Source organism: Phyllopteryx taeniolatus, chromosome 21 (assembly GCF_024500385.1).
Source record: "Phyllopteryx taeniolatus isolate TA_2022b chromosome 21, UOR_Ptae_1.2, whole genome shotgun sequence".
NCBI lineage: Eukaryota > Metazoa > Chordata > Actinopteri > Syngnathiformes > Syngnathidae > Phyllopteryx > Phyllopteryx taeniolatus.
The window spans coordinates 4,316,998-4,343,496 of NC_084522.1; the positions used below are offsets into that span (position 1 = coordinate 4,316,998).

The 26,499-nt window shown below is 41.3% G+C and overlaps 3 protein-coding genes and 1 pseudogene across 7 annotated transcripts; 1 reads left to right on the forward strand and 3 right to left on the reverse strand.

The window, feature by feature from the left end:
- Positions 1 to 3,578: 3,578 nt before the first annotated feature.
- Positions 3,579 to 8,254, forward strand: LOC133471296 (tropomyosin alpha-3 chain). 2 transcript variants are annotated; one of them, XM_061760745.1, is made up of 10 exons: positions 3,583 to 3,822; positions 3,910 to 4,035; positions 5,555 to 5,688; positions 5,959 to 6,076; positions 6,152 to 6,222; positions 6,591 to 6,666; positions 6,760 to 6,822; positions 6,918 to 6,987; positions 7,931 to 8,009; positions 8,092 to 8,254. In XM_061760745.1, exons 1-10 carry the CDS (start codon positions 3,709 to 3,711, stop codon positions 8,093 to 8,095), a joined length of 855 nt encoding a protein of 284 aa, XP_061616729.1. In that variant the 5' UTR covers positions 3,583 to 3,708; the 3' UTR covers positions 8,096 to 8,254. The 2 variants fall into 2 exon arrangements, with proteins under 2 accessions (XP_061616728.1, XP_061616729.1); XM_061760744.1 differs by having other exon boundaries at positions 3,579 to 4,035.
- A 184-nt stretch (positions 8,255 to 8,438) lies between these two features.
- On the reverse strand, positions 8,439 to 15,418 carry si:dkey-240h12.4 (death-associated protein kinase 2). 4 transcript variants are annotated; one of them, XM_061760732.1, is made up of 12 exons: positions 15,186 to 15,418; positions 12,755 to 12,914; positions 12,388 to 12,609; positions 11,939 to 12,077; positions 11,745 to 11,874; positions 11,096 to 11,144; positions 10,960 to 10,986; positions 10,716 to 10,868; positions 10,591 to 10,636; positions 10,420 to 10,509; positions 10,263 to 10,343; positions 8,439 to 9,784 (listed from the first exon to the last, which is right to left on the reverse strand). In XM_061760732.1, the coding sequence occupies exons 2-12, from the start codon at positions 12,814 to 12,816 to the stop codon at positions 9,704 to 9,706; spliced, it is 1,080 nt and encodes a 359-aa protein (XP_061616716.1). In that variant the 5' UTR covers positions 12,817 to 12,914; positions 15,186 to 15,418; the 3' UTR covers positions 8,439 to 9,703. The 4 variants fall into 4 exon arrangements, with proteins under 4 accessions (XP_061616716.1, XP_061616718.1, XP_061616717.1 ...); XM_061760734.1 differs by having other exon boundaries at positions 12,755 to 12,957; XM_061760733.1 differs by having other exon boundaries at positions 12,755 to 13,559.
- A 663-nt stretch (positions 15,419 to 16,081) lies between these two features.
- On the reverse strand, positions 16,082 to 19,036 carry ssr2 (signal sequence receptor, beta). Its single transcript, XM_061760780.1, has 6 exons — positions 18,963 to 19,036; positions 18,210 to 18,370; positions 17,973 to 18,071; positions 16,698 to 16,806; positions 16,533 to 16,610; positions 16,082 to 16,460 (listed from the first exon to the last, which is right to left on the reverse strand). The coding sequence occupies exons 2-6, from the start codon at positions 18,368 to 18,370 to the stop codon at positions 16,350 to 16,352; spliced, it is 558 nt and encodes a 185-aa protein (XP_061616764.1). The 5' UTR covers positions 18,963 to 19,036; the 3' UTR covers positions 16,082 to 16,349.
- A 558-nt stretch (positions 19,037 to 19,594) lies between these two features.
- LOC133471301 (protein TMEPAI-like) lies at positions 19,595 to 26,192 on the reverse strand (annotated as a pseudogene).
- Positions 26,193 to 26,499: the final 307 nt, after the last annotated feature.

Consider the following 26,499-nt stretch of genomic DNA (forward strand, 5'->3'; position numbering starts at 1 on the left):
ACAAATGCCAATATAACGATTTCAAGTATACATGTGTACAGTATATTCTGTACATTAAAATTTTAATTCATTCAATCGTTTATTTTTTTCCTTTTATAGTACATTTCCAAAATTACACTTTTTCTATACAGTCTGTATATTATTCAATTTTACTATTGATATTTTAGATTTTAAGTTATAAATGTACACACTGTTAAAAAATATTTTAAACTAATTTAGAAATATTTAAACAATAGAAAATAAATATGATTGACAAGAAAATTATTTAAATGCTAAAGGCATTATTAATTTCATTTTTTTCCTAAAAATGGCTAAAATAAAGTGATTTTCTTATTCTATTAATCAAATTAAATGTTAAAACTGTGCATAATATATATATATTTTTAATCTAGTACAGTATATTAAGTACAGTTTAGTTGTATTTAACTGAAGTACAGTACATTTGCATTTCATGTTTTAGAACTGTTTGTTTTCCAAATTTATTTCGGTTAAATGTATTATTTAACGTTCATGTGCGATACATTTGAATTGAATCATGGAGTACAGTTTTTTTGATTATTCTATATTTAGCGCAGTGTTAATGTTCAGACTGTGCATAATGTTACAGTGTCTTACGATAATATTAAATAGGCTTTTTTCGTAATGAAACCACGTTTTTGATTGACACTTGGGCCTACTATGTGACTGTATTTCAATGTTGGTCATTCTTATATAAAAAGGGATGATTTTCATTCTAGCAAAAAGTCCGCCCACACACAAACCAACCAAAATGCCCTTACAGAAAAATTACCCGACAACCAAAGTGGGATGTCAAAGTTCATGCCGCAGAGACATAGAAACACACACGCACGCACGCACGCACGCATATGCAGAGTCGCTCATCCTAATCCTGCAGACAATGTCAGCCAAAAGATGTTTATTAATAACTCAACTGGGGCCCACAGAGGGGAATAACTGACATAGTCATAGCCCCCCCTTGTTACCCCCCCCCCCCCCATAAGTCCATATATACGCTTGTCGTTGCCACTGTACCCCCTCTACCCAGGAGACCCCCAATTATAGTCAGTGCAGGCCAGGTGATGGACTACAGTTACAAGGCAGGAATGTCCAGCCAGCGTCTCTTTTGTGTGCGGCGTCGTCTTCCACATCTCTCGTTTTCTCGCGTTCTCTCTCGCCGCGTCGCAGGCACGGCGGACACCTCGTTCACAACGCATTTTAACTACGTTTTTGTTGTTGTTTGTTTGTTTGGTTTTTTTTGCGTGTCCTTCCTATTTAGGCCCCACTGGACGACGCGCGTCACATTTTTGATATGCGACATTTTTCATATGCAAATTGGCCGCCAACACTTCTGCGCTAGGTTATTCACGCGACGGTAAAGAAACACAAGGGATATTTTACTGTGATTTATTACTATTACGAATGCATTATTCTTTAATCTTTAATTGTGTAATTTAAAATAATTACATTAGATTTAAATAATTACATGAAATTATGCTGGAAGATTGAGTTGATGATTGATTCATTCATTTGAAAATGTAAACAAAAAAAAACTGAGAATATGTCTAAGATGAATAAATAGATAATAGATAATAATAGCAGTCAGTGTGAGCACAAAACTTTCAAGCTTCTGCTAGAAAGCAAATAAATGTCAGGAAAAGCCTACTAGAACTTTATTTGGGGTTGATAAGAGGTGTTTTAGCAGGTGTGTGCTAACTCCGATTTAACACGAGTTTGAATGTGATTGACTCATTCTTAATATGGCCACATCTCCAAATATAATAGGGTGTGCACACTTATGCAACCACATTATTTCAGTTTTTCTTTTTTAATTACAAAGTTTTGTACAGGTTATAGGTCACATTAATGGTGAAAAAGGTTTTGAAATTATTTACTGTATCTTTGTCTTTTTTTTTTTTTTTTTTTTTACTGTATGTCACAAAAACCTGGCATTTGAACAGGGGTGTGTAGTCTTTTTATATCCACAGTGTACATTCCATGAAAAGACTTCAATTAAACTAAAACATTTTTTCATTATATTAAAAAGTTACATTTAAATAATGGCATCCCACAGTGTTGTACAAGGTCTGAGTGTTGGTTAACATGTAAAAAATATATATGTATTTGACTCTTTACTCAGAATGAGGATTAAATGTTCGTTATTAAAGACGAGCAGGAAGTGAAGTCACTTCTGGGCACGCACACGGACGCGCGCACGCTATCTGTCCGAAGTTTGTCGACTGGTGTCGGACATGTTGTTGCCGTGGCGCGGCTGCAGCGTGACAGTTTGTGTGGCAGCGGTGAAAAACTCACCGAGTGTCACACGAGATTAGAGCAGACTTGTGGGCACTTGACGGCGCCAACAGCTGTGAGTCAACATGCTAAACTAGTAGCATTACTCAGGATTAAGTACGCACACACGAACCTTTTCTTATTCCTATAAGAACAAGGTGGAAACTCAGATGGTGGGTTGAAGACTTCAGGATGAAAAATGCATAATTCGTGCATGGGCAAATTTAAATTCAAATGAAATGAAAAGGACAAATGACAAATTGAAAAAAAATGGATTTAAATGAAAACATTCTAAATAAAATTTGGATTCAATTCAACTGAAGTGGGATAGGCTCCGGCACGCCCGTGTGAGGATAAGCGGTACAGATAATGGTTGGATGGATCGAATGGAAAATTGAACTTTTTTGAAATGAAATTTGATTTTAAAATTAAGATTTTTTTTTTTTTTTTAAGTTAAAATACTGTATTTAAATAAGACAAAGTATGTATATGTATGGGTGCGTGTGTATATGTACGTAAAATAAATAAAACAATTTAAAAAAGTGTGGACAAATTAAAAAATAATTTAATTAACATTCAAATTAACCTAATTTAAAGAACGGAATTCTGCAGCAGTGTAGCCGATCTAAAAAAAAAAAAAAAAAAGAAATACAAATGCTGTCTGACAAATTTAAATAAAAATTGAGAAAATATTTAATGGGGATTTAAATCAAGATGTTATACTAAATTATTTAATATTCTTAAATTTATTTGAATTAAATAAAAAATATATACACAAAATAAATTAATTAAAAATTAAAATTAAAAGAAGATATATATATATATAAATGTATAAGTGCATTTTAAAAAAATTACTTGAAGAGCTGAATGTCCTACAAAAGTGTAAAAATATGTAACGCAAATTAAAATTAAATTAGAGCAGGATGCTTCGAGGGCAAGGACAAATTTAACTGAAAAGTAACTCAAAATTTTAATAAAAGGGTGCGGAAAGTTTAGAATCGAATAGAAAATTAGATCAACTTCGAAAAACAATTATCTAAATAAAAAAAATAGTTAAAACTAAAATAAATACATTGAATTAAATCACTTTTTAAATTCAATATAAATGTTTCATTTAATTAAATTAGTGGGACAAATTGTGAGGACATAGTGAAATAAAGAAAACAAACAATTAAATGAAAAGACCAGGATGGTGTAAGTCAGGGTGTGTCCAGACGGTGGGTGCGGCCATTGGGATGATCCCGGAGTGGGAACGTCCCCTCCTCGTCTTCCCCCCGTATAAAGGTCCGCCCTCCATCTTGGTCAGAGTTTGGTGTCTCAGCCCCGTCGCCAAGCTTGGGCATCCGTCGTCCTGTCCTTCTGTCCGTCCGTCCTTCTCATCTCGTCGTCGTCCCTAAAAAGTAAACCGACTAATCCAAAATGGAGGCCATCAAGAAGAAGATGCTCATGCTCAAGCTGGACAAGGAGAACGCTCTGGACCAGGCCGAGCAGGCGGAAGCCGACAAGAAAGCGGCCGAGGACAGAAGCAAACAGGTGCGCCGCGAATGCGCTGAAATGTTTGGCTGCCGCGAATGCGCTGAAAGCTACAAATATGGCCGCGTGATGTTTTCTCCCCCGCAGCACGAGGACGAGCTCCTGCAGATGCAGAAGAAGCTGAAGGGGACGGAGGACGAGCTGGACAAATACTCGGAGGCGCTGAAGGATGCTCAAGAGAAGCTGGAGGTGGCTGACAAGAAGGCCGCTGACGTGAGTGACGCGCGCGCGCGCGCACACAAAAACACTTATTTGTTTTTCACCCAATGAAAGCTAAGCGAAGCTTTTTTAATATGGTCATATCGCCTGATAAAAGCTGCCAGTGTAAATCAAGCCTCATCAAGCCACACTGTGCATTCCATTCTCCTCATGCTCTGGATGGAGACCCCACCCCACCCCCTGCCCCCAACACGCACACACACACGCACACACACACACACACACACACACACACACAGCTGTCGAGGGGATTCAGAGCCCCTGCCTGGGCCATGATGTCAGCCGCTAAACCTCGACTCGTAGCTTAACAATGCCCCCGCTCCTTTTTAGGCGCATCCCACGCGAGCCCGTGCGAGCGCTACCTGATAGCGTCGAATGCTCAATGAGCCTACAGTGCGCCTCCATCCACGTTCGGATACAGTGGAGATCAAAAGTCTACACACCCCTGTCCAGATGTCAGAAAAAAAATGAGACCAAAATAAAAAATGTGACCAAGCTAAATCATTTAAAAGCATACTAGAACATCGGAACTTGATTCTATTCTTCAGAGGCACTTTGAGTGGTTGCAGGTGTGTGTCCTGACTCCCATTTAACGTGTGTTTGAATCTGATTGGTTAATTCCGAACACAGTCTCAGTTTGTAACCAAGAAAGCGTAACTAACTATAACTCAGTACCTCGTGCTAACGGTAACTAGGTAACTGTAATTGTAACTATACATTAGTAACTCAAGCAAAGTCGAGGCCATGAAAAGCCTACTAGAAGAACTACATCTGAAGTTTGGGGATGATCAGAGGCATTTTAGATGCCATTTATATGACAAAAACCTGGCATTTCAGCAAGGGTGTGTAGACTTTTGTACTATAGTATTATTCTGTATTGGAATCAAAAGATCACTTCTAATATAATTTTGTGATTATTTTTGTAAAATAAATGATTAGGTTTATATTTTATATCAAATATATTATTGTTTTGAAAAAATATAATGTATAAGAGCATGTTTTATTTTGTAAAACATTCTATCTAGCAAATTAGTTTGTTTTGGTATACAATTTTATATTTTAGCTTTTTAATTAGTATTAAGGTAATAAAGGTGTAATGTATTCAATTTAATGTATTGTAGAAATATTTAAATTGTGTATATTTCCCAAAAATATATATGCAGCAATTTTTTTTTAAATGTGAGATGTGTGTGTGTTTGTGTGTGTATACACACACACACACACAGGTATGTTTATGTATTTATCTAAATATCTATTTTATTTGGTCATTCTTATATATACGATAAAGTATAAAGTTATGTATAATATATAAAATAATGTAATATGTATTTTATGCATTTTATTTCCAGAAAATAAATTGGATTGTTTATATTGTATCTATTTATTTGAATATATAAGTGATAAATTGCAGCTATTTTCCACGAAAACTGTGAAATTGTCCCACTTCCAAGCTTCGGTGCGCCGTTTTGTGTGACTCAGCCTGTACAATTTGTGCGTGCGTGCGCGCGCGCAGGCTGAGGCGGAGGTGGCCTCCCTGAACAGGCGCATCCAGCTGGTGGAGGAAGAGTTGGACCGAGCTCAGGAGAGGCTGGCCACCGCTCTGCAGAAGCTGGAGGAGGCCGAGAAGGCGGCCGACGAGAGCGAGAGGTAATGGTCCGGCCGGCACCGTGCATCTAGCGTGTACGCAATCCCGAACCCATGTTACATAAAGGACAGTAGTCGCTGGTTAAATTACTCAACACGAACAAACCAGCAATTGCATTAGCTGGCGTACTAGCCTAAATAACACACTAGCACAAACCTGAAGTGACATCACGTACTGTATATGCAAACAAATATTAGCAGTAGAATTTACACCAACGGCATTAAGTCAACTTGAGTGGGGTTCACTCGCTATACACGTTTGCGTGCGCGCAGAGGCATGAAGGTGATCGAGAACAGGGCCCTGAAGGACGAGGAGAAGATGGAGCTCCAGGAGATCCAGCTGAAGGAGGCCAAGCACATCGCGGAGGACTCGGACCGCAAGTACGAGGAGGTGAGTCGCTCGTCGTGTTGTGGACTTGCCGTGAGGAGGCGAGTCGGTAACGGCGCGGGTGTCGCGATGGTGCAGGTGGCTCGTAAGCTGGTGATCGTGGAAGGCGAGCTGGAGCGCACGGAGGAGCGAGCAGAGCTGGCTGAAGCGTGAGTGTCTCATTGCGCATTTGCTTTTCATTCATACTCACCTCCTCGTCCAGTTGGAGTTTACATTATCATCATTTTGTCTTTTCTTATTGAGCCAGCTATCTCGTCACGTAGCCACCTAGCTACAAAGGTTGCTACCTACCTATCTACTTAGCTTCCTACGTAGCAAGTTAGTGACCAACCTACTTACTTAGTCTGCTACCTACCCACTTAGTTAATTTGTTTACTACAACCTACCTACTTAGTTAGCTTGTATTTGGTTAGCTAGCTAGCATGGTAGGTAATCAGTTAGCTAACTGCCTCGCTACTTTCATATCTTCTCAGTAATAGAAAAGAAAACGGTAGTTGTTTTTTCTACTGCACTCCAGTAAATGCGCCGAGCTGGAAGAGGAACTGAAGAACGTCACCAACAACCTGAAGTCCCTAGAGGCTCAGGCGGAGAAGGTAAACCTGAAAACTCACAGCGTCAACAGTTTATGCGGTATTTCAACAAATCCCGAATTTCACACGCTCATTTGAGTCAATTTGTCCACACAGTACTCCCAGAAGGAGGACAAATACGAGGAGGAGATCAAGATCCTGACAGACAAGCTGAAAGAGGCGAGAGAGGATCTTTTAATAATTTTTTTTTTTTTACATACTATAAATGCCTTCGATAGATGGAAATATTAATACGTAATGTTTGTGTTGTTTAGGCTGAGACCAGAGCTGAGTTTGCTGAAAGGTCTGTGGCCAAGTTGGAGAAGACGATTGATGATCTGGAAGGTAAAAAAAAAAAACAAAGATTTTTTTTTTTTTTTATTTATATGAAAACGTATTCACGTTTAGTTATGTTCTACATCATGTATTTTACAAAGTGATTATTAGCTGATTATTTTATTTTTATAATTTAATATTAAATTATATAATAACAAAATCTATGTAATGATACAATTATTTAGTTTTTGTTAAAAAAAAAATCTACAATGTATTTTAAATACGTTTTACTTTAAAATATAGAAAATATAATACAAAAAATCTATAATATTCATGTTACATAATTTGTATTATACATCATTGTTTGTATTTCATATAACCATATTTCTTAAATGTATGAAGCAATTATTGTTCTATTTGTTTTAAATATCTACATATATATATGTACATAGTGTAATATTTATTTTTATACATTTTGCTTTTGTAGAAAAATATATTTTAAAAAGTAATTATTTTATGTTCATTTTTTGCAAATTTAAAAACAAATGTTTGTAAATATTAAATATTTTATGTATTATACTTATTGTTAAAGTATTTTACATGAAATATATTTTGTGGTTTTTCATATTTTATATATTAATATATAAAAATAATGTAATAAATCAATTTAGTTTTAATTTTGTAATTACATATATTACATATAAATTAATTACATATTTTGTTTAAAAAAAGTACTTTATGTAAAATATTTAATTGTCACAGTCTTTTTATGTATAGAAAAAATCAGGATAAATGAGCAGTATTTATAGGGTTGGTAGTTTTACTTTGTTTTATTAGAGGTTAACTTTTTTTTTTTTCCCCCCCCCCCAACACTATGACATTTTAAAACGTTCCTTAAAACATCGCCTGCCCATAAATAATGCTTAGACAAAAACGAAAGCCTTGGCCCTCCCCCATCTGCAGTCGACCAAAAGCAGCCCGAATTGCTCATGTTGCTAACGTTGCGTTCCAGACGAGCTGTACGCGCAGAAGCTCAAGTACAAAGCCATCAGCGAGGAACTAGACCACGCGCTCAACGACATGACCTCCATGTAAGACAAACATTACATTGACATTTTTAGCGTTGCACACTTCTGGACAAATCTTTTGTGTGTGTGTGTGTGTGTTTTCTAGCTAAACACCCAGGAAGCCCCACTCCCCTCCTCCTCTTCCTCCACCACACGTCGTTTCTAGCACTTTTCCACTTTTTTTGCAAAATCCCACCCAACAGTTTCGGTGCCGGTCAAACCTTTTCTTTGTAATTCTTTGTAACGATATTAAAAACATGAGGAAGGTCTTGCTTTTCATGCTTGTGCTAATATTTTAAAACATGGAAAAACAACGGGAATAAATGTGGTCCCAGCAGTCCTTCAATGATCTAGACCAGTAGTTCTCAAACTTTTTACACCAAGTACCACGTAAAAAAAAAAATCATTAGCTCAGTAGGCCTAAGTATTCATCAAAAACAAAAGACAAGAGGATTGTAGTCCTGAAAGTATATTTAATATTCTTGTAACCCATTATGCACTGTTAGAACATTAACACAGTGCTAAAATATAGGGAAATAATAATTAAAAGAAAGTTAAGTTCCAATGTATAGCACATAAACCTCAAATAAAACTGTACCCAAAGAAATGCTTAAAAACAAACAAGTAAATTCAACTGTATTGAACTTAGAAGTAAATGTAGCATGTAGCTGACAGCATAGCATAATTAGCTTGACTTTATTTTACATACAGTTAAATTAAATCAGACGCCAAAAATTGCATGTATCCATTATACGAGTGGCTGCATGCTAACATTTTTGCTACATCAAGGTGGGAGTTGCTTTAGCTCACCATTTCATTAAGATTCAAATGCTAACACAAAATTAGCATGTAGCTAAAAGGGAAAAAGTGATGGAAAGCATAGCCTGGACAGTTAATAAAGCAAAGATTCGGTCCCTTATTATTTCTTATAGGGGTATAAAAATGCTAATATGGAAACACACAACACAAAATATGTCTTAAAAAAAAGAAGCCATAGTCTGTAGTGATTAAAAAAATAATAATACATAATACAGTACATTTATTTTAGATTGCAACATGCTTTTTGAGTGGGTTGCATTACATGGAAAGAAAATTGACATAACCACAAAATTCTAAAAACATCTAAAAAAAAAAAAAAAAGATACAATACAATAATATACATGAGATCAAATGAGTGATCATGTTTACATGACAGAATATTCTTCAGAAGTGCTGCACAAAATGGCTGCGTGGTGGTGGCCATGCTACTGCAATGACAGGTGAGTTGAGGTAGGAATGTTTTTGAAGTGGAATTTCAACAACATTGAGCTTTTTTGGGGGGGCAGGGGTCATATAATGCATGGAAAAATAAAGGGAAGGTTTTCCTTCTGCGTTTTTTTTTTCCTTTCCCACTAGTATTTCTCATTACAGGACAGAATTTAAAGCAGGAATTCATCCGAGGGTTTATTCCATATCATTAAAACCCAAAAGTGGCACTAGTAGTGGGGAAAAAAGTGTGCCCTAGTCGTTTTGCTAGTGCACTCAATTGTCTTACAAGTAAGGATTAAGTGTGTACATGGACAATAAGATGGATATCAAGGAGTTGGACTAAACGCTTAACACTTTCTTTAGCAACAACATTCCACGTTCCAATTTCATTCTACAACCGCAGTGACAGTGAAGCAAAAACAGTCCATCCTTTGTTTCACCGCTCGCCGCTGCCCACCTGTGGCCGACACTTATGAACTGCTACTGAGTCGTCTCCGTAGCAACGATGCGGGTTTGCTACCCATGTCCTCCGTGTCGCTTTCGCATTGTCTCTGCAATAGAAGGAGCAGCAACTATTACCACAGCTTAGCAGGGGACCTTCTCTACCTCGTTTTCTTGCTGTTAATTACGCTGCTTAGTCTTCCCGTAGACCTCAGTGCTGCCCCACCTGTTGTGGCACAACGGGGTACTACACTGTAGGCGCGCAACTCTGAATTTAGACTTGCCAAAAAGAACCCGGATGTGTTCATAGTTCCGTAATATTTGTATGGAAAATGTTCGGAATGCGTATTAAAAAATCTGCAATATGGGTCGGGGGTGAAAAATTAAACGCAATACAGTGGAGGAGCATTTTATATGAATTATCACATAATGGTTGTATCTAGTATCTTTGGCTAAAAATCTGTGTAAATGAAAACCAAGCCCTTCTTCGCTTATTTTATTCTTATTATTTTTTTTTTTACTAGTGCTCTTGTACTGATGTGCTTGCGGTTGTACCTAATGAAGTGACTGCTCAGTGTCTTGATTTACCTCTGGTGTATCTGAGCTGCCTTTACACAACAGTTTTGCGCGGACCAGACGGTTGCAGATCCAGACCATGTTGTAGGACATCTGGAGATACAAAAAAAAAAACTTACTATATTAAGAGCCACACACATAATTGGGGGGGGGGGGGGGGGGGAATTACCTTCCACTTCCTTCTGGCGTTGAACTTCTTGAAGTTCTTCATATTGATGGAGGAACGATTCCTTTTGGCCTTCTGTTTGCGCGTCAGGGGCTGCAACACAAACAGTTGAGTCGGCACAAAAAAACAAAACATTTTGACAGAGAAAAATACAACGTGGAAGACGCTACTAACCTTGATCCACGGGTGAAGCAGACACTGCTCGGCCGTCGGTCTGTCACTGCAACACACACGTTTGAAAAATATATATAAATAGCCATGGAAGATGAATGTTTGCTGTAATAGCAGACTACAGACACCTGGGATTCTTGAGCAGGAGTTTCTGGATGAAGTCTTTGGCTGTGCAGCTGGTGGTGCTGAAGCACTGCGGGTCAAACTTGTAGTCCATGGCCAGGACGTTCCTCAGCGTGTCTTCGTCCGTGTTGCCCTGGAACGGCGACATGCCGCTCAAGCTGAGGAAAACGGCGTAGGGACATTTCTGTAAAACCACAACCCAGTCTGTTCGTTGACGCCGCACGTCACGCCAAACGTCTCCCAACTTACAGTATGTACGTAATGACTCCGATGCTCCTGAAGGCAACAGAGAGAATGCGAGCGTCAAGGTGAGGAAAAGCCCTTCACGAATCGCAGCGTGCAGGACATGCAAAGTGCGAGGACGGGAAGCGCGCGGCATAATCACCACATATCTGCCGCCGTGCCCAGGGGTTCGCCGTTGATCACTTCTGGGGCTGGACGGACAAAGACGGGACGAAAAATGTTACCACCGACTTCAATTCCGATGTAAAAACTATCATTATGAATGAAAATATCAATAAGATATCATATTTTACATTTCTATAACAAGGAAAGCATTCAGACAAACACATAATAGCTGCAGGTTTAGTGATTCTTAAAGTGTCGTACGCTGGCTCCCTCTAGTGGTAAACGATGAATAACTAATCTAAATGTGAAAACTGTACATAATATTACAGTGGTTTAAACCGTTATAATCCAGTCCAGTATAGTTGTTAAGTACAGTTCAGTTGGATTTCACTTTTAAGTACAATAAATTTGCTTTTAATCGCTTAGAACTCTTTGGAACAATTTATGTAGAACTTGTGTGCAATACATTTTAATTGAATCGTTATTTTAAAAAAAATATTGAATATAATAATGAATAATAATATAATAATAAGGATAATACATTAAAGTAACATTTAAAAAAATTCAAAAAACTATGGGCTGACCATTTTGCACAAGGCTTACAAAATAGTCAAAAAGGGTGTGTATCTGTAAGTTTGGCAACTCAAAAGTGCACAAAATATGTAAATAAAAAGAGCGGGGCTCACCGATGTACTGAGGGGTGCCACTTGTGCTCTTGTACACCTCGCCGGGCACAAAATGGTGCGCGAGGCCAAAGTCAATGAGTTTGATGTTGGGATGCGGCGACTCTTTGTCCGACAGCATGATGTTTTCTGGCTGGAGGGGAGAGAACGAGGTCAACGTCCGGTTATATACGCTGCTTGTTATCCAAACGCGCTACCTTGAGGTCAAAGTGGCCGATGTTCTTGCTGTGCATGAAGCCCAGCCCGTCCAAGATCTGCTCCATGAACTGGATGGCCTCGTCCTCCGTCAGCATCTCCTTCTCGGCGATGAAGTCAAACAGCTCGCCGCCGCTCACGCTGGAATTCGGCAGCAAAAGGTGAATGACGTACACGTACAATACAGGCAAAGTGCACTACACCGGCTAGAAGCAGAAACATACTTTCAGTTTCACTTTTGACGGCGCGCAAGGTGAGGTCAAAGACCACCAACAGTGCAGGACATTTCAAACAGACAAAATGGTTCACAGCAGTTTTGAGTTTTTTATTTTAAATGTGAAGTTGGTGAGTGACAGTTTCATCAACCCTTTAAAAAAAAAAAAAAATGAGTCTACAGCTACTACTTTTATCCCAGTTCACAAGTACCGTTCTAAACATCTGGTCAACTCACATTTCCAGGATAAGCACCACCTCCGAGCGACTCTCGAAGACATCTTTGAGGGCAACGATGTTGGGGTGGTGCAGGGCCTGGATCACCTCCACCTCCTCCTCTACGCGGCTCCGCTCCAGCCCCAGTCGGCTGCACGAGTTCTTGCGCAGCTTCATGAACTTGCCCGCCCAGTACGTACCCGTTGCCAACTCGCGGACCCGACGGACTTCACCGAAATGGCCGCTGCGTAATAGGAGAGGCGTCCCAGAGAAAAAACAAGCTTGAGGTAGAGACGCATGCTTCAGGAATCCCACAAGGTTATATTCAAGGGCCCCAGGTGTTTAGTTTAAACATAATTTTTAAATTAAATCAGTGTCCTCGTGCCTACCTTCCCAATACTTCCCCGATCTCGTAGAAGTCATCCACGTTCTCTGGCTTGAACACGGCCATGCCGACTCACTTCACACAGGTTCTTTCTTCTTCTTGTCCGTGCTCGGTTAATTTATATTTAACCACAAGTGGTGCATGATCATCCACCACGTCTGCACCTGATCAATGACCAGCATCCAATAGGTTTAAGACACAGCTACCCTAAATAAACAGCAATGGTAATTACCAAAATACTTTTTAAAGCTAAAGTATCATTATTATTGTTATCCATGTGTTTTTACATGTATTGTTTAAGAACAAAAAAATAGTAATGCAAAATTATTATTGTTTCGTGATTCAAACTACAAATGTATTAACTTGCATTCCTGAACAGAAACATTTCTGAATTTTGGATATTACCAAAGGGAATTCACTTTTGAAATCCTGTTCAATAGGGTAAAACTTGAATCAAAAGCATCTGCAATCAAGTACCTCGTGATTCTGGATGCTCTCTTTAAGTTTCCAATAAATTTGGATTTCAGAACATTCCATTCAGAGTGCTTACACCCATCCCTGGTTAATATATATATATATTTAATTTCATATCATTGAACAAATTGCTGAGTCAAATTTTGATGAAAAGGACGGCAGGCTACGATAAGTAAGCTAACATTTAGTTTAACCCGCCTTAAAAGTATAAGCACTTTGGTTGTGTTCAACTTCCACTTTCCGTGTCACACTTCCCTGGTTGCGGCACGCGTCTACAGTTAAACCATCCAAGGTGAACTGTATTTGGGCAGCATGTAATTTGCACAGGAAAAAAACTAAACAAACAAAAAACAGACAGGATGTTAGTTTAACTCAGAATGACAGCGCCGAACCAATATTAGTGTGCTTTCCAATGACCGTGACTGTCCCTTTACCTTCACTTCAGTTTTGTAATATTGTGTTAAGCATGAGCATAAGCATGCCCCCCCCCCACACCCTCCCAATCTGGCATGTTCTCCTGTTTGAAATCCAGTCAATTAAGGAGTGGCCAATCTCCAGAGAATGGCACACGCATGCGCCAATGTCATTTCCTCTGAAGTGTTAGTCACGTAATTACTTCACTTTTATTGCATCAACTCCTTCTCCGACAAGTACGTGACGACACGTTCCGGAAAATCAGGAAATTTACAACCCAGGTGCTGCGACACAGTACAAAGGTGTCATTCTGGCTGGAAAAACTCAAGATTACAAAAATTTGTATGATTATTATTTAGTATTTTGTCGATTGTAAGGGAATCGGTTGTTGATTAACTGCTGTTTTTATGCTAAGTGTCGCACTGAGCAGAATAATGCCACCCAGTTGACCACAGCGGGCGGCCTCCTGCATTGGCATTCGGCACTCCAGCTGCGAACCCGTCAAAAGTATTTTGAGCCGGCTGTCATTTTCACTGTCCTTCCAAATCGTCATTAGCGCGGTGTTGAATCTTCTTTTTTTTTTACGGAATTTTGCGTTGCTAAACATGATCATCTTAACTCTTTCCAAGGTCCTCAACATGCACCGATTTTATGCAATCGCGTGTATCCTGGTGAAAATGTACGAACTGTATCTTAGGGGTCGGCCCATCGAAAGTCACTCAGTAGCGCCCCCTGGAAAGTTGGGGGGGAAAAAACAACAGGCATGGTTTCGGTTTAAAACGCGAAATTGGCTGGCTATGTCTATCAGAACAGGACGCGCAAAAAAAAGTCTCAAGTACCCATGTTTGAAATACAACAGGAAGTCAGTCGTCCATTTTGGTTTGGCGCAGACATTTTGATGGATTTGGGGAATTCTCAATGAAAAAGACGGGGGTTCGCCGATTGGCGTGAAATTCCTCTACCGTGACAGAACATGGGGAGGAAAAAAAAACTAAAGTCTCAAGGACCCATTCCTTGAAATTGAACAGAAAGTCCATTTTGTTTCGAAGCAGACATTTTGGATGACGCTTTCTATGATACGCTGCGAAAAAGGGGGGAGTGAGAGCCCCTTCATCACCACCTGCAGTTTTAATATTATTTTTTTCGTTTAACACTTTGTTTTATTTTTGGATTTTTTGAAGTTAACCCAAGATGGACCTTGTTTGCCATCAACTGACATAAGACAAGTCATGAAAATGTGTATTTTTGGGGAGTCCATGGCTGATGAACAAGCAGCCATTGTGACAAAATGGAACATTGGCACTCTTTATGCCATTCAAAGGGGGGGGAAAAAAACCCACAGGATTAAAAGTGTGATAATTCAAATATTTGCGTGCGGTGTCTGGGCACGTTCATCTTGTACGTGTCAACCTGTTGTGACACGTCGAGAGAACGGGCGCTATACAAATCAAATCACTTGTAAATAACACGACGGATAGAAAAGAAGTGGATAAGACGGACAGTTTGGGAAAAAGAGCAGCGAGTGGGAGAGGGGGGGGCTTACTCACCCGGCGGGAGGTGCGTTGCTCTCGGCGGGGTTCCCGTGTAAATGATCGCTTGAGTGTAAAGCTCACGACACCCACCGACGACGTGAGCTTGGGAATGCGGAAACGTCTCGCACCGTCGCTGATGTCATGTCCGAATGAACCGTCACCGGAGACGGCAGTTTTCGGTTCGGCCGTGGAGGGAGACCCCGCCGCCGTTTTCGTCTTATTTGGCTCGAAAGAGTTGAACAGGAAACGAATCATTATTATTATTGTTGTTGTCAATGACGATTGGCGCGCACTTCCGGGGTGCAATCCAGGTTTCACAATAAAATCGAAAGTATTTCAAAATAGCCTTTTTTTTTTTTTTCAACGTTAAACAGGCAATTAACATTTTAATCGAACTAAATCGCATTTGGTAGAAGCGTCCAATGAAAGCAAATCTAAATGGGCTGGAAACCATTTTTTAAAAAAACATTTAGAAGCTGTTATGTATAGTTTACAAAGTCTAAAAAGCATAAAATTGATTAAGTGTAGTTTATGGTTTAAAAACATGTCCAACTATATTCATAAAGCTAAAAAAAAAAAAAATCTATGGCATCCCATAGTTAATAAAGTAGGAAAAGATGGTATTTATTGGATTTAAGTGAATATTTTGACTAATAGCGCAACTTATATAAAGCTGTTAGTGTTAAAATGTACTCAATAATAGAGTCCAAACACTCGACAATGGGAAAACCTTCAGCAATAAGGGTGCGTAACAAAGAATGAAATGAAAGGAACTGTTTGTGCATAACTGATTTCAGCGGATTTTACAATTAACACATTGTTAGTTGAGTATCAACATTTTGCTTTCTGGTTAGTATTCAGTAATAGAGGTTAACATAGAGTAAACAAAACAATCACAACCCGGTTTAGTAAAAAAAAAAAAAAAAAGTTTTTATTCATAGTGAAGTCTAACAACTTCAAAACTGAGTTCAATATACAGTTACAAACGATAGCAACTGTCACTGTAATTGTTCTCCCATTAAGAACCTCTTTGTTGACATTTAATCACTGGCACACCTTCTAGCTCCCAATATGGGTTATTAAGCTTCTCAGACCTCCTGCGCCCACTTAACCCCTTACAGACCCTCCAGTCTGAAACCCTTAAAAAAAAAAAAAAAAAAAGTAATTTTTTCCCCCCCCTCAGTTCTTCTTAGCCTTGGGCGAGTCGTACTTCCTCTTGCTGGAGTACCAGAGCATGAACGGGATGCCGATGGAGGGGAGGGTCATCACACCAAAGGCGGCCCAGTCCAGCTAGGGAGAAGGGGAGGGGGAAAAAAACTGGTGAGTGTGGAGACAACAGGTTTGTTTGTGTGCGTTTCTTACATAATGCGGGGAAAAGCGGCGGTCGAACTCCCTCTGAGCAAGGATGCCGCCCTGGCCAGGGGCGCTGGTGTAGCCCACCTATAAAGCGTAAGAAGCGCCTGTCACTTCACAGTCAACCAGCTTTCACAATTGATAGAAGTAAAAAAAACCTAAATACAGTCGTACCACAACTTGTCCGCCCTCCTGAGCCAGGTAGCTGACGGAGGCCGAGGTGAAGTTAAAGTAGCCGGCTTTCAAGGGGCGCAGCACGACTGTGTGGGACACGTTGCTGGCTCTGAACGTCCCCCCCAAAAGTTAAGGTTGACAACATGAAAAGAAAAAAGAAACTCACTCTACAGCGCCCCCTGTAAAGTTTTTGAAAAACAAAAACCCACACATCAGTTTCACTCAAATTGCGTGGACATGACTTTTTGTTTTTTTTGATAGGATGCATTTAAAAAAAAAAATCCGCAAATAGCCCCCCCCCCCCCAAAAAAAAACACAGAACAAAAAGTTTTTTTTTTTTTTTTTACAAAAATTTAAACTCCTCAGAACAGTTACCCCCAAAAATCCACAAATAGATGAAGCACAAGTATGCGGGGGTTCACTGTACAGTATATTGTACATGGAGCCGCAAAACCTGATCCGAGTTTTTTTCCCATTGCAGCACATCTGTAAATGTTTAGCGCTCAAATCGCTTAGTGCCCAGCAAAAAGTCCCCATATGTAATTTTTTTCCCACGATGTCCACTTGAGTTGTGCTCGGCTGCCTTAGTGGGACGACCGTTTTTTTTGTTTTTTTTTGGAGGAACTACAACAACAAACGTTTATTGCGGAAAAACATAAAATCCGAAAATGACATCATCAAACGGGAGCACGTCGACTTGTTGGTTAGCACATCTGTCTCACGGTTCCGAAGTTCTGGGTTCAAATCTCGGCTCCTGCGTGGAGTTTGCATGTCTTGACTAAGTTTTCTCTACGGCTTTCTTGCATGTTAGCTTCATTGAAGACCAAATTGTCTCTAGATGTGAATATGAGCGTGAATGTTTGTTTGTCCATATGTAACCTGCCATTGGCTGGACCCCAGTCCTGGGCGTATCTCGCTTGAAGTCAGCTGGGTTAGGCTTAAAATAATTTTTTCGAGCTGCTAAAGCTAAATATACAAAATGGATAGATGGCTGTTACTAAAATAATAGATGTTTGCGTCTCTGAAGTTGAAAAATCGATAAAAAAAAAAAAAGACTCAGTTTCCTACAATATCAATTCCCTCGGTGGTGCTTGTGCACAAACGCATCCAGTGGATCACACAAAACAAAGCTGACAGTTGGATAAATGAGTGTCAGTGTGGATCCAATGTTAACCAGGAACACGAGCGTGTGTGTATGGTGAGCTGTCAACTTAGATTTTTCTACTTGGAGCATTTACAACAAACCCCAAACTAGACATTCGCTTTCAAGGATACGGCGCAATCCTGTCCCATTTCACGTTCAGCATGCCCGAAACGATTCCAAAGTCCTCGGGAGGGAAGGAATCGTCAGACAGCTCCACCTCCAGAGCAGCGCTGCAAGGGTTCATTCCACACTTCATACATTTGTATCAGAATAATTGAGGATTTAATCAGTTGAATCACAGATTGTAAAAGTATTGGCAAGCTGCAGTCCTAGTTCAGTGTATGTCAACGCAAAGATCACGAGCCCACCTGGAGCCCACGTTGTAGACGTTGTACTGCAGGGTCAGGTCTCGGCCTTCCACGGCGTAGCGGTTGAGCAGGGACTTGGAGGCCAGCAGACGGGCGCCCTCCTCTCCAGAGCCCAGGGCCAGCAGCGCCAGGACCAAAAAGACCTGCAGCAGCTTCATCATCTGCAAGGCAAACGTCACACTGGCTAGTAAACACGGCGAGAATACAACACGATACATCATTGAATTGTGACGAGTTACGCATCTAGTGCAGCTAGCATCTAGCCAGCAGTGCAAATGTAGTAATACTAACATATAAAAGGCGGCGTATGCACATACATGTAGAATAAAAACAACATGGGATTTGGCTTGCTACATGATCAATGTTACGTGGAAAAACAAATCAACGAACAGAGTCGCAACTTTTGTAACAACGCGGCTACAAAAATAATTATTATTATTAAGGTATAGTGTACACTTAAGGTCGGGCCAACGTTATGCTTTACGACAATTGTTGGATTGAAAAAAAAAGCATTTGATTCACTGTCCGTTCAAAGTTCAGCTCGCTAGCATCCAGTAGATTGTCAAAGACGCTTACGTGGACCAGACCACGCGAGAGCATTTCCATTTAAACAAAAAGTTTACACGAACAGCGCTATCAAATGTCACACTGCCCTCGGTGTCGCGTTCAAGTGCCTCCTTCTAAAGTGTTAACGTCGAATTAAAACGCGCAATTTGACGAAGAAAAGAGGAAATTACAAGGGGAGATGGTTACCGTGTGTAGCTTCTTCTTTGGGGCAGAGGAGCAAAGAAGTTGCGGACGCGCATGCGCGGAAATTGAAAATTCCCGTTGCCATGACGTGTACCGGCAGGCGCGACATGTGGGTCGTCGATTCCACGGCGCCCTCTAACGCATTGGCGGTGATATGGTTTCCTCTGTGTATATATATATTTTCATTTGTAGTATTATTAAAACACATTTATAATAAATGATAATCATAAAAAACTTAAAAATATAGCAATAAAAAGTAAAGTAAGAAGTTTCATACACTGTAAATATTGGTGTTTATTATAATGAGTCAATATGTCATTTTATCGGTGGAGAATTTATTTATCCACAAGGAAAATTCAAAGAAAAATTGTTCTTTGCTCAACATGAAAAAGTAAATGACGAGGATATTTTTTTTTGTGAATAATATTATACTTCTTACTTTGCACTAATTGTACAAATATTACTGTACCATTATTAAACTACATTTATTACTTACCATACACCAACGTGCAGTACCTTAATCTTCTGTGATTTTTATGGAAATATGTCAGAATATTTGACACTGAATGTTAAACAAGCTATCTATCTATCACTTGCAGAACTACAGCTGTAGAAATAAGAAATGACACTTTCCATCAATTTCAGCCTTTTAATGTAAACTGCTACACCGTATAGATACAAAATCTTTGTTAAGTAACATGAAAATGTAAACGACGAGGATATATATATATATATTTTTTTCCTCTCAAAATTCTATAGTTGTAGCTTAAAACTCAGGTCAGCGCTGATGAAGTCAAACGCACCGACGAGAGTGCATGGCTGTGCATGGCTTAATCGGAGGAACCGTCCTCCTCCTTCCCGTGTTTTGTCCATTCAGAGGCAAAAGTGCTCGGGATGGTGACATTAACGCCGCCGTTAGTGGTAAACAAAACAGATAAAAGCACATGCCCCCTCGGACTCAAGCAAAACGCTTTAGCAGCTCGAAAAAACACAATTATAATTGTAAAAAGCAGAAGCATTCTCTGTGCAACTTCAGCTGGATTTTGCATCACAAAGTCTGGTACATTCTGTGAGAAATGACTAATGTTTATCAGGGCACTGAGTCAAAAGTGTATAGCAGAAAGACACAAAAATCTTACAAAAATAGACAAAAACACAACAAGAGATGTTTTTTTTCTCTCTCAGCACCGCATAGAAAATATTTGATAACACTTAAATATCACGTGGAAAAAGTTTGGTTGAGCCTTTCAAGTGACGGAGGAGTTATGAGGGACGGCTTCGGTGGAGGTCGTGTTTTCAGCTGAACTCCAGCACGTTTGTAACCTTTTAGGACTTTTACAGCAGGTGTCCTCAATAGTCACGCTGTAGGAGGGCGGGGGGCTCTCGGACCTCTCGCCGCCGCTTCCGGACTCCCATTTGCCCGCCCACGGTCCGGTGCTGTGCGTGACATTGTCCACCACGACCGTGCGGTTGGGGGGCGCGCGAACGCAGGCGCGCTTCAGCTCGGGATGTTGCCGGTAGCGGCGGGCAGCCGCGCGGTGCTCCTTCCCCTCCCCGTTGGGTAAGCAGACCATCGGGGGCAGGTTGACGGTCTCTTGCGGCATGTAGGGGTAGGTGGGCTGCAGGCGACACTGCACGAAGACCGGCGGGGTGCGTTTCTGGAGGCCACGAATCGGCTGAACGAACGAAAGATGAAAGTCAAAGACGCTCACCGCGGCGAGGCTTAGTGGAATCGAGAAAGCGTGACTCACCCGGCCTTGTCCGTGTTGAGTCAGCACGCCGTTCGGCCTCCCGCTCGCATTCTGAAACGAACGCGCAGAGGCTCGTTAGAACGAGTTCAACCACCGAATGGACGCGTAACAGTCGGTCCCACGCCGCTTACCCGTGGCGCCGCCGGGACTTCCCGCGCGCGGCCGAGCCTGCCGAGGAGGGAAAGGGCGAGGAGGCGGTAGTGGAGGAGAAGGCACACGACCACCAGCACCGTGACGCTCATCGCCAGCAGGAGAAGTATTATCTGAACCAGCTCCAGATCAGCTGCGGACACGGCAGGCAATGGGAAAGGGAGACCGGATGACGTTAGAAAACACAAGGTGGCGTTTACGGTGATGCGTTGGTCGTCATGGGAACTGGGCCGCAGCTTTCTCCGGAAAATCGATCAATCGAGAAAGAAAGAAAGAAAGAAAGAAAAAGCCAGGGCTTCCGAGCTCATAATACACAAAAGTTATTCGTTAAGAGACAATCGTGTCAAAGTCACGCCACAAAAGAAGGAAATTGGATGTCAGACTCGATAAGAAATATTCATGACAATAAATTTCCTGCCCATAAAATTAGGTAAAGTTGACCATTTTTATACCATACTTAAAAAAGTCAGGCGGCACGGTTAGAGCGTCTGCCTCACAGTTCTGAGGACCGGGGTTCAATCCTCGGCCCCGCCTGTGTGGAGTTTGCGTGTTCTCCCCGTGCCTGCGTGGCTTTTCTCCGGGCACGCCGGTTTCCTCCCACATCCCAAAAACATGCGCAGTAGGTTGATTGAGGACTCTAAATTGCCCGTAGGTGCGAATGGTTGTTTGTTTATATGTACCCTGCGATTGGCTGGCGACCAGTTCATGGTCTAGCTCGCCCGAAGTTAGCTGGGATTGGCTCCAGCACGCCCGCGACCCTTGTGAGGATAAGCGGCTCAGAAAGTGGATGGATGATTGGATGGACTTAAAAAGTCACCATATTTTGCAGGTGTGAGGAACAACGCCCAGACTTCCCTCTCCCCAGCCACTTCGTCCAGCTCTTCCGGGGTGATTCCGAGGCGTTCCCAGGCCAGCCGAAAGACGTAGTCTCTCCGCCGCGTCCTGGGTCGTCCCCGGGGTCTCCTCCCGTTGGGATGTGCCCGGAACACCTCACCGGGGAGGCGTCCAGGAGGCATTCGAATCAGATGCCCCAGCCACCTCATCTGGCTCTTCTCGATGCGGAGGAGCAGCGGCTCTACTCTGAGCTCCTCCCGGATGACCGAGCTTCTCACCCTATCTCTAAGGGAGAGTCCGGACACCCTGCGGAGGAAACTCCTTTCGGCCGCTTTGTATCCGGGATCTTGTTCTTTCGGTCACGGCCCACAGCTCGTGACCATAGGTGAGGGTAGGAACGTAGATCGACCGGTAAATCGAGAGCTTCGCCTTTCCGCTTAGCTCCTTCTTCACTTCAACGGACCGATACAAAGTCCGTGGAATTGAGGAGTTCTTCGAAGTATTCTCCCCACCGGGGAGGTCAGCAGTGCCCCATCCCCACTATACACAGTGTTAGTGCTGCACTGCTTTCCCCTCCTGAAACGCCGGATGGTGGACCAGAATTTCCTCCAAGCCGTCCGGAAGTCTCTGTCCACCAAGGGGTTCGGGGATGACCGCCACGACAGGCACCGACCACCTTACGGCCACAGCTCCGGTCGGCCGCCTCAGCAATGGAGGCGCGGAACACGGTCCACTCGGACCCGATGTCCCCCGCCTCCCACGGAACGTGAGCAAAGTTCTGTCGGAGGTGGGAGTCGAAACTCCCTCTGACAGGGGATTCCGCCAGACGTTCCCAGCCAGAATTATGTCTCGACAAATGCATTTCTTTGACTGACACACACACAAACAACTCTCATGGGACGAAGCGGTCCCACTCGTCTCTCAGCTCATCGGTTTATCTGCTGTGATAATAACAGCGTGTGTGCTGGTGGGCTCTTTTGATGCATTTCGCTTGATTTCAAACAGGGGAGCGATTGCGTTGTAAAACTGAAGGGGAGAAGGGCGGCGGTAGGGGGTGGGGGGTGGATGATATGAGCCGGATGAGCCATGTGGTCTGGGTTGCAGGGATCATTTATTGGACCATTTATTACCCAGACGTGTCTAGACATAATACACTCACTCACGCACACACGCAGTGTTTCATCACGGGAAGGCCAGTCAAAGTGAAAGAAGGCATGGCGCAGCAGATCAGACGCCATCTGGCTCATTAGCTATGTCTCTAATCCCAATCTAATATTCAAAAATGCCGCATGCAAATGTCACGCTGCTTTCCTTGACCTTGATTTGAATCAATATAAATACCGCGTGCTGATGAGCTTTTACAAGACATACTGTACATATTTCCAACGCAAAATGGGAGCGCTGTCGTATACCTATAGAAATATCCAGATCTCGTGTTTTTCTACAAATTAGGGACTGACTCTTATTATTTTACATATTTGAAATGCAGCATACTACATTCATAGTTATTACTCCCTGTACATAATTTGCCCACGCAGCTCAACATTAAATTAGTTTTTTTTTTCAGTTAAAAAAAAGTTTTATCCCAAACATGAAGAAATAAATCAAAATAAAACAAAAAATGTGTAGTTATATGCATTTGATTATATTATTATATTTTAAAAAGTTAATTATAATTTAATTTTCATACTGCTTTTGTTTGCTTGTTTTTTTGTCACTCGTTTTTAAGAGCCTTTAAAAGTAAATCATTATTTTTTTTTTAAATAGCTTTTTTTTTCCAAACATAGAAAGAAAAGAAGAAATTTTTTTTTCCTTAGGAATGTGATTTTTTTGTTTTAAATGACATTTCTAATAAGGGAATTATAATTTCATTTGTGTGGAGTAAAGCTGTAACTAAAAGTACATTCATTTTAGAAAAGTGTTGGCTTGAATCAACATTACTATGGTATTACAATTTAAATATATATTTCATATATTGTGTAATTTCACTACAGAGTTACATTTTCCTTTAGTACAGTACTAGTTGCAGTCCCTTCATTTCTCGGGATTCTCGGAGATCTATCCATCTATCTATCGCTCACCAAATAAAACGGAAGTAAAACTACTCTATCTAGCATTCTTTGTCTATAACACTGCATAAATAAAACTCAAATGAAGTCATAATACAAGTAGGAATCAATCGTTCTATCTTTATGCAATACAAATCACCCATGGAAGAATTGAACTGGGATACTTGCTGGCGTTTTGAGATGACGACGTGTTTTGAGTGCCATATCGATGACAATACGGTGCAATTAAACGCATCCAAAAGTCACTTGACTGATTATTGACCTCAAAACGACGACTTAGGAAAAATGGTGCGGACCGAAAACAAGAATCAAATGTGTGACTATTAATTCGGCTTCGGGACTAACCGGAGTGAAAACGCAAAATGTCGAACAAAGAGCGAGAGGGAGACGACAAAGACCCAGACGCAGATCCTGGCTGACAGACCTTCACCTTTCACCCTTGACCCCCACCTACCTACTCCCCCCAGCCCTGAGGGGGAGCGACCCCCAGACAGACAGCCGGCTATAATGAGGAGTCTGCTGCATCGCAAATCAATCTGGATGTGTGGTTTTTTTGTTTTTTGGGGGGTTTTTGTTTCGGTTTACCCCCGTCCGGCCTTGTTCCCACCACCCGTCGCAACAAAAATCATCATCGGGCACCTTTGCGGTGCTTAAAATCATATTTCATATGATAAATACAAATGTCTTGCATTTAATTAGCGTCATTATAGATGTATGTATGTATGTATGTGTATTATAATTATAAGATTTGATCTGTCTCGCGAGCTAGCTAGCTACAGTACCTGTCTGTCTGTATGTAGTATACAGTATGTATGTGTATCTATCAACCTATCTACCAACCTACAACACTAAATACAGTAAAACTAAAATAAAGTAGGACTACTCACCCCATCTGAATCTATCGATCATTGAAATCATCACTCTTTTTTTAGAAAGAGTGATGATTTCAATGAAATGGGGATAGATTGTGCTTCATTTTGGCTCCTTTGTTGGCTATCCAAACTACAGCGAAGATTCAAACCGTTAAAAATGACGTAAATATGCTACGTTAGAGGCGTGCCGGATAATTACCGATGGTGGTGTGATGTTGCGGTTACCCTCGTTTCGCTCAATGGTGGGGAAGAGTCAGCCCAGGCCAACTAAATGTACGATCTGTATTGTTTATCTTCAGTATTATTGTTGACTTCTGTGTTTTCGGAGTTATTTACAAGCAATTTGGGAGGGGGCGGGGGGTTGTCTCGTGTGTTCAGAGAATGTAAACACAGCCATATGGGATACGTGTCCCTTGAAATGCACAAGGAAATCCTACACAAAAAAAAAACACACACACAAAAAACAAACCAAAACAACAACCATAATCACCTTTGTGTTTTTGTCATTATATTGTTAGAGGAGTCGCAAATGTCGCAGCCAAAGCTTCTTAGAAAAGCTGAGTTTCGCTTATCTGGTTACTGCACCACGCAGGCAAGCGGCACCAAAATACAAACGCACAACAACCCCTGTGCCATGCATGCCTCGTCCCCACACTGCAGGTTCCGGATAATAAGTCATAAATATGAATGCATATGATCTAATCATGCCATGAAAAGTGCTGCAGGAGTTGCGTTGAAACTGGATTGCACCTGCAGATACCTCACCACAACATGTGGGCTGTTTATTACATTCAAATAGACATAAATGCGTTAAATCCAGTCCTGAAAATGCAGAATATGTAGGAGGATTTTTTAAATATATATATATATATTTTTTTTTAAAAAGCAGGTGACTTACATATATCCATGCCCTGTGGCTGGGGTCCGGTGCAAGAGCAATAACCATTGGACTGTGTGGGGCTGGAGCTTCGCAAATGGGCCGATGGGTTTCGCATGAGACGGCCGCCGGGACGCCGGGGAAGCCGGGGGAAGCGAGGAGGAGCCACCGCCACCACCGCCGCCGCCGCCGCCGCCGTTGCAAGCAGCCCGGAGCCTCAGCATGCAGCCCTGGCTACATGACCGCGGGCCCCGGAGGAGCTCGGATCCTCATTTTGACACTTCCAGCAATCTTGCCATGGGATGGCAAGAAAGAAAAGATGTCGTCTCCGGTGCTTTGCATCCGTGTCTGTCTGCTGCGAAGCGTTGTGATTTACAGCCCACCCAAGCACCCCCTCCCCCCAACTCCGTGGGGGAGGACTGGAATCGGGGGGGGCTCATGTCGCCAGACCAGAGCCAGACACATCCTCCAGACAGCCTCTGCATAAATATATGTCTATAAAATGAAACTCCCCCATCTCTGACCGTGACCTGCAGACAAGAGATTCACTATATAAATACATGAGAATATGTTTTCAATGGCCACAGTATTAGGTACACCAGCAGAATGTAACAATCGAGGATGTCAAATTTAGGGGTGCTCAGCCCTTAATAATCATAATGTCATTGCTTCTTATGTTACTTCTAGAATAATTTGAAAAGTAAAAAAAAAAAAAAAAAAAAAAAAGAAGATATCCTATTAGACAACTCACTAAATTATTTGTTTTGTTCCTTACAGACCACCACAATCAGCTAATCTGTTTTGTAATGCTACTTTACAGTAGTTCAATATCATGTATTTAAATATTAATCGCAATATTTTTGTCTTCAACGTCACCCACAGTAATATATGAATGCATGATTTGTCGTAAACAAGTGTTGCTTTGTAACTCGAATGCTGTTTGATCTGTTCAATAAAGTTTGACAGACAAAAAACAACAAGGGTGAC